Consider the following 13,123-nt stretch of genomic DNA (forward strand, 5'->3'; position numbering starts at 1 on the left):
ATGGAGTCAAATGCCTTTTCATAATCCACAAATGCCAGGCATAATGGTGTTTTATATTCATTTGCTTTCTCCATTAGCTGTGATATTACGTGAAGGTGATCCATAGTTGAGAATCCTGTCCTAAAGCCAGCTTGCTCTTTCGGTTGATTCTCATCAAGTATTCTTTCTAATCTGTTAGTAATGACCCTTGTGAACAACTTGTAGATATGGGATAACAAGCTAATTGGTCTATAATTTCCAATTTCTGATTTATTTCCTTTCTTATGCAGCAAAACTATGATTGCATTATTCCACTGCTTAGGCATCACACCTTTTCTAGTGCACTTTGTGAAGAGCCTTGCCAGTTTTTGTGTTATGTCTCTTCCTCCCAATTTTAACAACTCTACAGTAACTTCATCTTCCCCCGGGGCTTTCCGATTCTTCATTTTCTTCAATGCATGTTCTACCTCATCAGGAAGAATATCGGGTATGTCGTATGTGTTGCTACTTTGCAATCCATCTTCCCCACTGCTGGTATCATTCCCTCGCTCCTTGTATAATTCTCTATAGTAGTCTTCTGCTATTTGAATTATGCCTTCTCTGCTGTTTATAAGTACGCCATCGCTATTCTTCAGTTTCAGTATCATTTGTCTTTCTGTATTACTGCTCATGGCTGCTGATTTAAATCCTTTGTTTTCTCTTAATGCTTGTTCTACTTTTCTTGTGTTAAATCTTCTTATGTCCTCTCTGAGTCTCTTTCTAATGGCTTTGCATAACTCAGTATACTCAATTTTCTCCCTGTCAGTGTTTTTCTTGCTCTTCATTTGTCGTCTTTGGTTCATCATGACAAGTGTTTCTTGACTAATTTTTTCTTCTTTGGATTTCTGTTTCCCTATAGGTTTCTTGGGCTTTATCACTTTCAGAAAGTTGTAATATTCCTCCTCGATATCTTGGTCCTGAGCAGTCTGCAGAAGCTCAAACTTGTTCTTAAGTTCCAGTACATACTGCTTTTTCTCCTCCTCTGTTATTTCAAAGACCTTTGTATTATTTACTCGAGTCAGTTTTTTCCTTTCCTTTCCTACATCTATATCAAGTGTACATCTTACCATTCTGTGATCACTTCCAACATTTACCTTATTCAGGACGGTAACATCATTCACAATATATCTTCTGTTAGTGAGGATGAAGTCGATTTCATTAGTTGTTAATCCATTTGGACTCTTCCATGTCCACTTTCTGTTCACCCTTTTCTTGAAAAAAGTGTTCATTACTGACATTCCTTGAGATTCTGCAAATTCCACAAGTCTTTCACCTCTTTTATTTCTTTCACCAATTCCAAAATTTCCTATAGTTCCTCTTTCTGCGCTGTTTTGCCTTTTTCCAACCTTAGCATTGAAGTCCCCCATGATAATAGTGTAGTGGGTTTTCTGCTCATCTACAAGACTCTCAATTTCAGTGTACATTTCTTCAACCTCTTCATCATCATGGCTCGATGTTGGTGCATAAATCATTATAATCTTTAGCTTGTACCTCTTAGAAATCTTGAGTATTAGTCTTGACACCCTTGGTGATGTACTTTTGAATTCCAAAATGTTGTTTTTAAAATCTTTATGGACCAGAAACCCAACTCCACCTTCACTCCTTTCACTGTTTCCATTGGTGTACAGCAGATTTCCACTTGATAAACTTATAAGTGATTCATTTCTTCTTCTTGTTTCAGCCAAACCGATGATATTCCAATTCACATTTTCTAGTTCCTTTTCCAGTTCTAATATCCTGTCTTCACCGATGAGTGATCGTACGTTATAACAGGCCAAGTTCAATTTCCGTGCATGGCAGCCTGGTCGTACCCAGAGATTCTTAGCACCCTCTGCTTCCACTCTGATCCTCTCGCTGCCGTAAGAGGGAGAGTGAAAGCTGCTGGGGACTGAGGGCCATTTGTATTGTTGTGCTCTCATTGCTGGAGGGTTTGGTCTTTTCCTCTTCACGCTGACCAGGCGTCATGAAGAGAACCACTCTACACGTTCGTTGCCACCTAAGTGACGTAACAGGGCTTACCATCGAGAAGGTGTGCATGAGTGGATTTTAGGGAGGCAGGCCAACCGGACTTCTCCTAAATCTTCTGTAATAGAGAGATATTGGACCAATCAGTGTTTTAGGCTGAGTGTCTCATAACACACAGGATACCTGTTCCCCTCTAAGCCCCTTATATTATAATTACAGATACTAAACCGGTAGAGATGCTGCGATTTTGAGTTGACCAATAACCTTGCACAATTTGTGGGTTTATTTACTTGCAAGGGTATTACACATTCCTAATAACAACATACCTGAAACCTTTTATCTTTTCCTCACCTACAACACTTCTCTAGCTAATAGTAATGGAGGCATATGATGCAAGAAAGCGTATGACCATATGTAGCATCAGCCAAAAAAAAAAGAAACAATTTCGCACATCCATTCCCCGTAAAAGTTTGACCAGTTGCTCCTTGAATTTTCTAAACTATCAACTTCCACGACAGAAGGAAGTATATTCCAGCAATTAATCACCCTCTCCCCCTGGCTAAAGGCAAATTTTCGCACATCTATTCAACAACTCTTTCCTCAATTTGAATTTATGCTCCCTCAGGTTCATAATCTAAGTAAGCGGAAGAATCCCATCAGAATTCAGCGTGCTCAACACCTCGCCTCACCTTATACACCTCAATCAGATCACCTCGCAGGTGTCTAGTCTCCAGGCGTTGCAATTTGCAGAACTTAAGCCTTTCTTCGTAAAGGCAAGGGTATGTTCCCCTCACCAGTTTTGTTGCCATCCTCTGTGCTTGTCCTAGGAACTCTACATCTTTCCTAAAGTGAGGTTTCCAGACCTGTACGCAGTACTCAAGATGTGGCATCACCATTGCCTTATACACGGGGATAAGGCAATGGTCATGCCACATCGCCTTATACACGGGGATAATGACCTTCTTATCCCTGCTAGAAAAATTCCTCTATATCATTGACAAGATCCGATGACCTATTTTGGCAGCCTGTCTACACTGCTCAGAAACTTCACATTTCAGTGCACAATTACCCCCAGGTCCCTTTCATTCTCCACTACCCTGAATGTAACACCACCCAGTTGGTACATTTCTCTGTGGTTACTGTCACCTATATGCAGTACTTTTCATTTGTCAATGTTAAATTTCATTGCCACTTCTCAGCCCACCTGCCCAAATTTTGTAGATCCTGTTGCAGTAGCACACTGCCATTACTGTCATTAACAACCCTACCAACCTTTGTACCATCTGCAAACTTCGACATTAAGCCATATATATCTTCATCAGTATCATTGATAAATATACAAAACAACAATGGGCCCAACACCGAACCCTGAGGGACACCACCAATAACGTTTGTCCACGAAGAGCAACGTCCATTGATTACCACTCACTGTCTTCTCCCACTCAATTACCCTTTTCTCCATAGAAGTTCACTAACTGGTTTGTAATTACTCGTGTCACCCTTAGATCTCCCTTTGTGAATTGGGGATATATTTTCACATCTCCAGTCCGTGGGGACTTCCCCTGAGTCCAAGGATGCTTTCATAATTATGGCTAAGAGTTTGCCTACTTTCTTTTAATACAGCTGGATAGATCCCATCTATCGCAGGTACCTTTCTTATGTTTAACTTCAACAATCTCTCCTCCACTTTGCTCTCAGTTATTATAAAATCATTTAGCACCCATTTAGTTATTATAAAATCATTTTACAGTTTGATAAACTTCTGACATTTTCCTCCCATTAATAACGCCTTATGTGTGAACCTAGATGCAAAATACTCATTCAGATTATCAGCTATCTGAGCAGGATCATCAACAGCCGAACCATCGATATCAGGTGGACCAATCAGATTCATACCCTTCCTTCTAGAATTTATATAAATAAACGAGTCATTGCTGTTTTTCTTATTATCATTTGTCAAAGATTCCTCGTAATCCGCCATCGCTTACCTTACCACCTTTTGTGACTTGATTGCAGGCTTCTGTGTCACCTGATAATTCATTAGCATCCCAATGCATTTTTCTTCTCTGCCACGAGTCTCATTAGTTCATCTGACATCCATTCAGGCAGAAACCTTGAACAATATTTCTTAATCGGTATGAAAAGCCTAGTAGCTTCCACGATTCGTTCCTTTTAGAATCATCAGTTGGTCACAATGTACATTTAAAAACTGCCTGAGAGCACTGTAGTCACCTTTACGGAAGCAAAACTCTTCCCTTTACCCCTGATGGTAATTATATTTAAGTAAATCCCACATCAGTGCACTGTGATCACTTCCACCTAGTGGTTCCTTTATCTACAAATTCTTAATGCATGAATAACCACTGCTGATAACCAGATCAAGAGTATTACACTCTCTGGTTGCCTCTCGAACATGCTACTGCGAAAACAATCATCCAATAAATCCACAAAAGTTTTTCTAGTGGGCGAGTGATCAACCCACAAATTCCATCCAATATCTGGAAAGTTAAAATCTCCCCCATTATAACACAATTTGATTTACTGGCCCCTTGTATTTCTCTGTACAATTGCTCGTTTTACTCATTAGAGTCATTAGGCCTATAACACACTTGTACTCTCATTTTTGCTTTCCCAGTGCTTATGTCACACCAAACGGACTCAACATTGCACTGTCCATCTAAGTCAACTGGATGCACTTCCTTAGATTTTATGTTTTTCTGAATCTATAGCATAACCCCTCCTCCCTTTCTATCCTCTCTATCCTTTATGTACACATTGTAGTCCCCAAATTCCAATTCCGCTCTGCTTATATCTGTGTGACACCATGTCTCTGATGTCCCAACAATATCTGCCTTTGATGTTTTGACCAGCACTTCAAATTCATCAAATTTATTTACGATATTGCATTAGAGGAAACTTACTGACACTACTGCGAGATTTACTTACAGAGAGGATTATAATAGTAGCGCATGAAGATTTTAGCGTAAATTACACAGTAAACAGAGGAGTTCCCCAAGGAGGAGTGCTCTCTGCGACACTTTTCGCCGTAGCCCTCAATCCTTTCCTCTCAACCTACAATAACATCCTAACCTACGTGGACGACCTGAAAATATTCTTCCCATCCAGCAGTGATGATAGTGAGCATACTGTTGCTTTACAAGCCACACAACAGTTAACTAATCTGGCCAACTTCCTCGCCTCGATTGGGTTCGAAATTAACTAAACCTCCTAAACATAGAATATTGGATACTCTTAAAACTGCCCAGATGTCCTTCTCCACAAAGCACAAAAATCATAACATCACCATTCTCTTAAATGGCGAAACCATCAAAAAATTCGATCATCACAAGGATCTGGGATTTACCTGGAACAATTTATCCTTCACTAAGCATTTCACTACTACCAGAAAGGAAGAAAACACTAGCCGGAATTTGGCGCTCAATATAAGAATTGGCTGGGGTTCAAAATGCTCAACTGGTGAAGGAATACATTGTTAGGTGCGTTGCCCCGGTTGCCTTATACGTCATCTGGTCCTAAGCTCCCGAAACGTACGTTAAAACCCTCCTAAACATAGAATATTGGATACTCAGGTGACTAAACAAGATTTTCCAATTCCCCTTCACTGTATCCAGAGGCATTTTGTATGCAAAAACCAAACTATTATTTGTAGGTCAACCCGAATAATTAAATTCATCTGCCGTGCATTGGGTATTATGTACGTACGTTGCGTGTATTCTATGGTCGATTTGTCTGTTTTGATGGACGAAAAACCCTAGTTGCCGGGGTAAAAAAACTTGCTATCTACGCCTGAGACCGACTAACTCAGCCACGGAGTGAAAAAAGCCCACTAAAGTTCCTCGCGTCATCGAGGGGATTCGAACCGGGGCCTTTTCCACCCGGTGTAGGGAGGACGGTGACGATACCACAGTGTCGCGCAGACCATTTTGTAAGTGTAAGTGTAAGTGTGTGTTGTTGTCTTACAGCACCAGGGGTTTCCCCCATCTCCGCGTTGCTTTCATTGTGGTGAACCAGTTCACTGGGAAATGCCAGAGATTTAAAAGTGTGTGGGAATTGTTCATGTGTTGTGTTCTGTACCGTTGTTCATCTGGTCATTTAGCCGTTGGACCCCTATTGAGGCCCAACGTTGTCCCACTTACGCCCCGTGGAGGCAGACCAGGAACCCAGTAGCTGTAGATTCACTCTGGCAGGTCCTGCCGCTTAATTTCCTGGGATTTCGTCGGCTAGGACCTTAAAAAAATAAAAAAATAAAAAAATAAATAAAATAAATAAATAAAAAAATAATAATAAAATAAAATAAAGTAAATAAATAAAAAAAAAATAATAAAATAAAATAAAATAAATAAATAAAAAAATAATAAAATAAAATAAATAAAATAAATAAATAAAAAAATAATAATAAAATAAAATAAAATAAATAAATAAATAAAAAATAATAAAATAAAATAAAATAAATAAAATAAATAAATAAAAAAATAATAATAAAATAAAATAAATAAATAAAAAAATAATAATACAAAATAAAAAAATATATATAAAAATAAATTTTGTATGGAGTGGACACCGTGGATGTTTATTGTCATTTGAACAAATATTCATATCCTGGCTAGGCTACTGACAGGAAGATATGATGCGCCAATAATTACAGGCATCATCTCGCACCCACGAAGTCAGAGGCAATCGTGCAGCCTGCAAATAGGCCACTTCGCTCTAATCTGAACTCCTTGAAAAGTTTAAGCAGAATGTCTCCACTTAATACCATAGAAACCCTAAACTGGTTTCAGGTTAACTGTGAAAAACTGTGCTCCAATAAGGCCTACAGAAAGACTATCGACCAAGAAACAACTGAGTTGCAACACTATTAGCTGGAACACATCATGTTTTAGTTACTCTGAGTTATGTTGTCATCGCGACATTCGGGTACGAAGTTAATAAATTTTAGTATTGCGAATGCTCCTCTACGAAGACATCCAGCAACGAAGAACAAATGTTTTACATTAATATACATATTTCCTTTATTACTAAACCGTAAATATTTTTGGAAAATTTAGCCTCTGCATTCTAAATATACCCCTCTGGCTTGCACGCCGTACAAGGGGTGATTGTAACTTGCAACCCACTGAATAAATAAATAATATTTGACCCATTTATGTCCGGAATTTGTTTACGAAAACGAAATTGAAGTTAAAAGAAAAGGGATTCAGATAAAATCACAGGTGACACTTCAGAGTATTACGACGTGAGAGAGAGAGAGAGAGAGAGAGAGAGAGATGTTGTTGTGCATTAACTGTCTTTTGATCATAATTAAGAGTGCCAGTTAGCTGTATTTATGATAGCAGTTTTATTTATGTTTTGAAATTTTTAATCTTATTTTAAGATCCAATGAAAACTTACTTTTTCTCAAAAACAAAAGAAACCAAGTATAAAAAAAAAAAAAAAAAACAGTTGAATAGTTACATTAACGAGTAGTGGAATAAACACAATTACTTAATGACAAGAGGTCAACAGAATCAGTTCCTAAACCTCCTGTACGTCCAGGAGGAAGACCATCAAGTATAACATACTGGGATAATTCTTAAAATTTCATTAATAATCAAATTATTTTAATTCAATCAATTGGTTTGCACGTACACATTAATTCAGTTTTTTCTTATTAATGTGTTATAAATCGAATAAATGTAAACTGTAAGCAAATTAGATAGGAATAACAGTCGGTCTATAAAGCTGAGACCACACAGAGCGCTACGTACGCTATGTACGCTACGTTTGATATGCGTTGGAAAAATAGTTCCCTTTACAGACAACGTAAGGGGCCACACAGAACTGCGTACGCTATGTACCCTATGTTCGCTGTCTAGCTACGTCGCCGTATTGTTTGATTTGTGGCTATATTTTTAAGTGTCGCTGACGACGGGCATGCAAGAAATTTAGTTCTTTTTCTCTGCTGAAGTCTCGTACGAATTGTAGCCAGTGTGGCCATTTGGTGTAGCGTACAAAGCATACGTAACGTACATAATAGCGTAGCGTTCTGTGTGGCCTCGGCTTTATACAAGGTGGTCCATAAGTAAGGAAATTATTTTGAATGACTGCTGATGTAAATATGTATAAGTTATTTGAAAAATAGTTCATAATATATATATTTTTTATTGTTTCATATGATATGGAAATTTGAACATAGGAAAAGTATGAACAGATTTGAAATGAATTGCATGCCACCTTACTGAACTTGTAAGGTGGCATGCAAAATATGAAAATGCTGCAGAAGTTGCAAGCCAGTTCAAAATATTTTTTGGATATAAATCACCAAAAATAAAGACTATACAGCAAATGACGGAGAAGATTGAAGTGCGCGATCTACTAAAACCTGGCGGACATTGTCTCTCAAAGACATCTGCCAATTTGGAACTGTTAAAAGAGAATATCGAAGGAAGTCCGAAAAAAATCTCAAAGAAAGCGAAGTTTGGAACTTAAAATACCTAAAACAAGCTAAAAATAGACTCATAAAGAAACTTAAATATAAAGTTTATCATCCCATGTTGCTATAAATTTTGAATGAGGACGATTCAGGTGAAAGATTGGAATTTTCCGATCGGTATTGGGCCGTAAGTATTACAAACCCAGATATTGATAATGTTTTGTGGACTGATGAAACTCGATTAATTGTTGTAGGGTTTTAGGCGCATCCATACTGCGCCGTATATAATATACAGGGTGATTCACTACCAGTGCGACAAACTTACAGGAGGTGTAGGGGGCACAAAGACGAATCGGAATCACATAGCATTGCAGGGTCTGAAATGCCTTCGTCATGCGGTAGAGGACGTTGAACGGGAGGTCGCGTGAACAGCGATCCCGCTGGAAGTCAGCATTTGCGAACCGTTTCTGTTGAAGAAACCAAGTAGCAAAAGTCTTCAGGAGTGGATGATCCGCAGGCTCCAATGATTGGACGCGTTGCAGATGGTATGAACTCATTTAGTTTGTTGACAGTATCCTACATACAGTGGATTGGGAAATACCCAATCGTTGGCCTATCACTCGAGTACTCGTACGCGGATTGCCTTCTGCAAGACGTAGGACATTCTCCTCATTGTCTGGCGTCCTCGTCGTTCGCTCTCGATTCATGGTACCTCTCGTGAAACAACCAGTCTCAGTAACCAGTCTCAGTGCACACGTGCGAAAATCGTATGATGAGGAGCACGCCTGTGCGGGAAATGTTCCTGGTACAAGCACAGAGCGGCGCGCCCGTTACAGTCTGCAGCTCCATACGCGAGGTGCATGTCGGCCAGTTCAACGTTTGACTACCCGTCCATCCTACTGTCTCGGGAACCGGTTCGCAAATGCTGACTTCCAGCGGGATCGCTGTTCACGCGACCTCCCGTTCAACGTCCTCTACCGCATGACGAAGGCATTTCGGACCCTGCAATGCTATGTGATTCCGATTCGTCTTTGTGCCCCCTACACCTCCTGCAAGTTTGTCGCACTGGTAGTGAATCACCCTGTATATCTGTAAATTGCATGTGTTCTGCGGTTGATTTTCTGGACGAAAAACACGAGTTTCTGGTAGAAAAACATACTATCCTCGCCTGAGACCAACTAATTCATCTACGTTATGAAAAAGATCCACAAAAACTCATCGTGTCATTGATGGGATTCGAACTGAGGTCTTTTATATCCGTTGTTGAGAGGACAGCGATTCTACCAAGTGTACTCACGAGGGCGACTGATAAAGTCACATTTAATCTAAATGGAACTGTTTATTTCCACAATGGTATTTATTACGCTCTTAAGAACTCCCATTTATTCTTTAACAAGGAATTAAACACTCCTGGCTTGATAGTGTGGTCTGGAATTTGGAGAGGAAGTGCTCTATGACCTTTTTTTATTTGAGGGAACAGTGAAACGAGAAAGTTAACTGTGACTACCAAAAGACAAAGTCATTCCATTAATGAAGTCCAGATTAATTTTCAGCATTGATTTTTTTTATGCAGTATACAGATGACTTTTCTCGTCAGGATTAGTAGCACATTGCCCAAGAAAGAGGGAGCACCAGTTCACTGTGCAAATATTGTCTGCGGATTCTTGAAGAAAAGTTCCTAGGTTGAAGGGTCGGATGGCGGGGATCCATTGAATGGCCACTGAGTTCCACAGAATAACATCCTGTGATTGCTTTTTTGTGAGGATTATTAAAGGATACATATTTAGTAATAAGCATAGTCTGCTCCAGGAACACAGTGATTATAATCACCGTCCTCCCCACACCAAATGGAAAAGGTCCGCTCCGAATCCCGTCATTTATGCGAGGAACTTTTATGGGCTTATTTACTCTGTGGCTGAACAGTGGATCTCAGGCGTTGATACAAATTTGTACTAAGGTTTCCCCCCGCGAAAACTGGTGTTTTTCGTCCAGAAAAACAGGGAAACCGACCATAGAACTCAGCTTTTTACATAATACACTTGGGTAGATGAGGTAATTCTCGAGTGTCCCTAATATGATAGGTGTTTTTTTTTTTTTTTTTAGTAATAAGCACATGTCTCTGCTGGAGATTCAACAGTCAAGAATCAGAGAAGCTGAGAACATTTCTTCATTGTTCCTTGCTCTGTACCCAAAAGACTACAGTTTTGTAAAGACCAAAAGTGTGGCCATATTGAAGATGTAATTTTTGTTAAAATTTATGTGTACCTTTCTGTTGTACTAGCATCAATTAAAATGTATATTTAAAAGTGTTGTCATTTACAGTCAAATATGTTTCCTTATTTATGGACCACCTGTATACAGATTATTAGCAATGGAATTTAAAAATATATAAATAAACTGACCTTAATAAACAAAAAAAAAAAACATCGTCAAAAATTATGAAATTTAAATTTGTCCGTAAATGATTTTTTTAGGAAATAACTTGACATTAAAACGGAATCTGAGAATTCAAATGTGGCAACAACAATTAGTTTTTTGTGAGAAGAAAGATCCGTGGATCTTCATTTTGTATATAACGAATGAACAAACTGAATTTGTTGCTAAATGATCTCCTATTATGAATGCCTCCAAGTTGCCATAATAATTAAAGTAATTCGATGCCGATGAAACAAGAGCCTCCGCAATATGAGATCGATGCATTTCGTATGAAGTCCAGTTTTCTCACTGGAATATACAAAATGAGACGTTGACCTACCTGTACAGCCTATGCTTCACTTAAACATTTAAGCCTAGAAAAATCAAGCGATATTCATATTTCATCAAAATAATATGAGAGCATATACAATATTTAAAATCTACTGAGTCCAAAAATTTCTAAGTACACCTTTACATTATTGATGTAGATTTAGGCTTGCAGATTAATTAATTAATTATTATTTTATTTTATTTTATTTTTTTGAAGATGTGAGGATTAGATTCAAGAATAGGGGAAGGAGAATCCTCCCATGCTGAAAGGGAACAGTTATTTAATTTCCAAAAGTTCGAGAATAACGAAGTGTTTATTACATTCGCCTGTTCTCAAATCTAAAATTAATTACCTTTCAGAGTAATATTATAAAATTAACACGGCTCTACATAAAAAAATATTAATCTATATTCTATAAGGAAACTAAAACGTTTGAAACGCCCCACGCCTTCACTTCTAAAAGTTATCGATGTCAGTGAGCCAGAAAAAAATTATCGCGTTGTTCTCAATTGAAAGAGAATAACTGAATTCATTGCGGTTATTTCGTGTGGATTCATGACATCACACGAAATGTTCATTGACTACTAAGTGTATTTGCATTCACTCCGGAAGGAACGAATGAAAATAGTTTGAAAACTTGGATGATACGACAGCTAATCAGTTCATTTCAACGTGGATATTCGAGACGGATTTGTGTGTGGCCTTTGCCAAAATGAATTAACCATCAAATATCAAAACAGTGTTGAGATCAAGCATCGTACTATTCTATTACAGCTGATAATCTCAAAGATCTTGTCAACAAAAGTGGTAACCAGCCTACTTTATAACGAAATCAATGACCGTACAGTTCATTGCGCATAAATCTGATTGTTAATCGATGTTGAAATTTTATATCCATGATTATAAAAATATACTTTTTAATTCTACAATTATCAATTGTATCAATTAAAAATTTTTGAAAAAGAGCTATCTACTTGATATATAATTTAAAATTGATATTAGTGAACTTTATTCTCTATATATGTTTATATATATTCTCTCTCTCTATATATTTTTATATTAAAAATATAAAAATATTTTAAATAAAATTTGCCTATTTATCGCCCATGCACAAAGGTCATTCCCGAGATCTTAATATGATCAGTAAAAGTTACAGGTACAAGTAATCAATAAAACGATATATGACAACAACTTACTGTACACCTTGCTCAATGTAATCTTTATGAAGGCCAACTCAAATCTCTCATCGGTGAGGCAGAAGATCAATCGCACGGTGTAATCAACGGGATCGGGCGATGCAGTAATCCTCTGACAGTCGTGTTGCAGATTCAGAGTGATGTATCCTAAATGACTCCTTGACACGAGCAAACTGAAAGTAATCACGAGTGGATAGGACCTGAGAAAAATGACAGTGCCAACATCTCCAAACTACAGATTTTCAAGAATTATCGGTGGTGAAGGAATGTTATCCTGGAGGCAAATCAATCCACATTCCCACCATTTGCTTCCGACCCAGTTTTCATAGAAATTTAAGGAAATGCATTTTTATTCCACAATTTAAGTCCTTCTTTAGAATATTATTCAAACTGAGACACTATAAAAATTATTTTTATAGTGTCTTATTATTTTTATAGTTGATATACCCGCAGCGTTTGGCAACCCTGAAACAACACTTTGACGACCCCAAAACACCCGTGTCAAAATTCAGCAATGCTCCGAATTTCATGAGATGATTATATTTAATCATCTAAACGAAGAAATGTCACAAACGTTGTCCATACAGGTGTGCCCCATTCCACTTTAAAATCAAAATGAAGCTGCCACCCACCCTGTGTGCAGTTTTCTGTGAAAAATAACAGGTAGTTTCTTGACACAGACCACCTAATTGCAAAAATTTATTACTAACACAAATACCTCAAACACCAGAGGGAACTTGACAAGTCACTCCCTGCTCAGAGGTA

At 38.0% G+C, this 13,123-nt stretch overlaps 1 protein-coding gene across 1 annotated transcript in view; it reads left to right on the forward strand.

The window, feature by feature from the left end:
* Positions 1-12,840, forward strand: part of LOC150077343 (patatin-like phospholipase domain-containing protein 2) — a 97,390-nt gene extending 84,550 nt beyond the window's left edge. The window contains exon 7 of the mRNA XM_090385862.1: positions 12,797-12,840. Coding sequence (XP_090241988.1) covers positions 12,797-12,840 — 44 coding nt within the window. The remainder of the gene's footprint in view (positions 1-12,796) is intronic.
* Positions 12,841-13,123: the final 283 nt, after the last annotated feature.

Source organism: Mastigoproctus giganteus, chromosome 12 (genome assembly GCF_048544385.1).
Source record: "Mastigoproctus giganteus isolate SK-2022 chromosome 12, ASM4854438v1, whole genome shotgun sequence".
NCBI classification, from domain to species: domain Eukaryota; kingdom Metazoa; phylum Arthropoda; class Arachnida; order Uropygi; family Thelyphonidae; genus Mastigoproctus; species Mastigoproctus giganteus.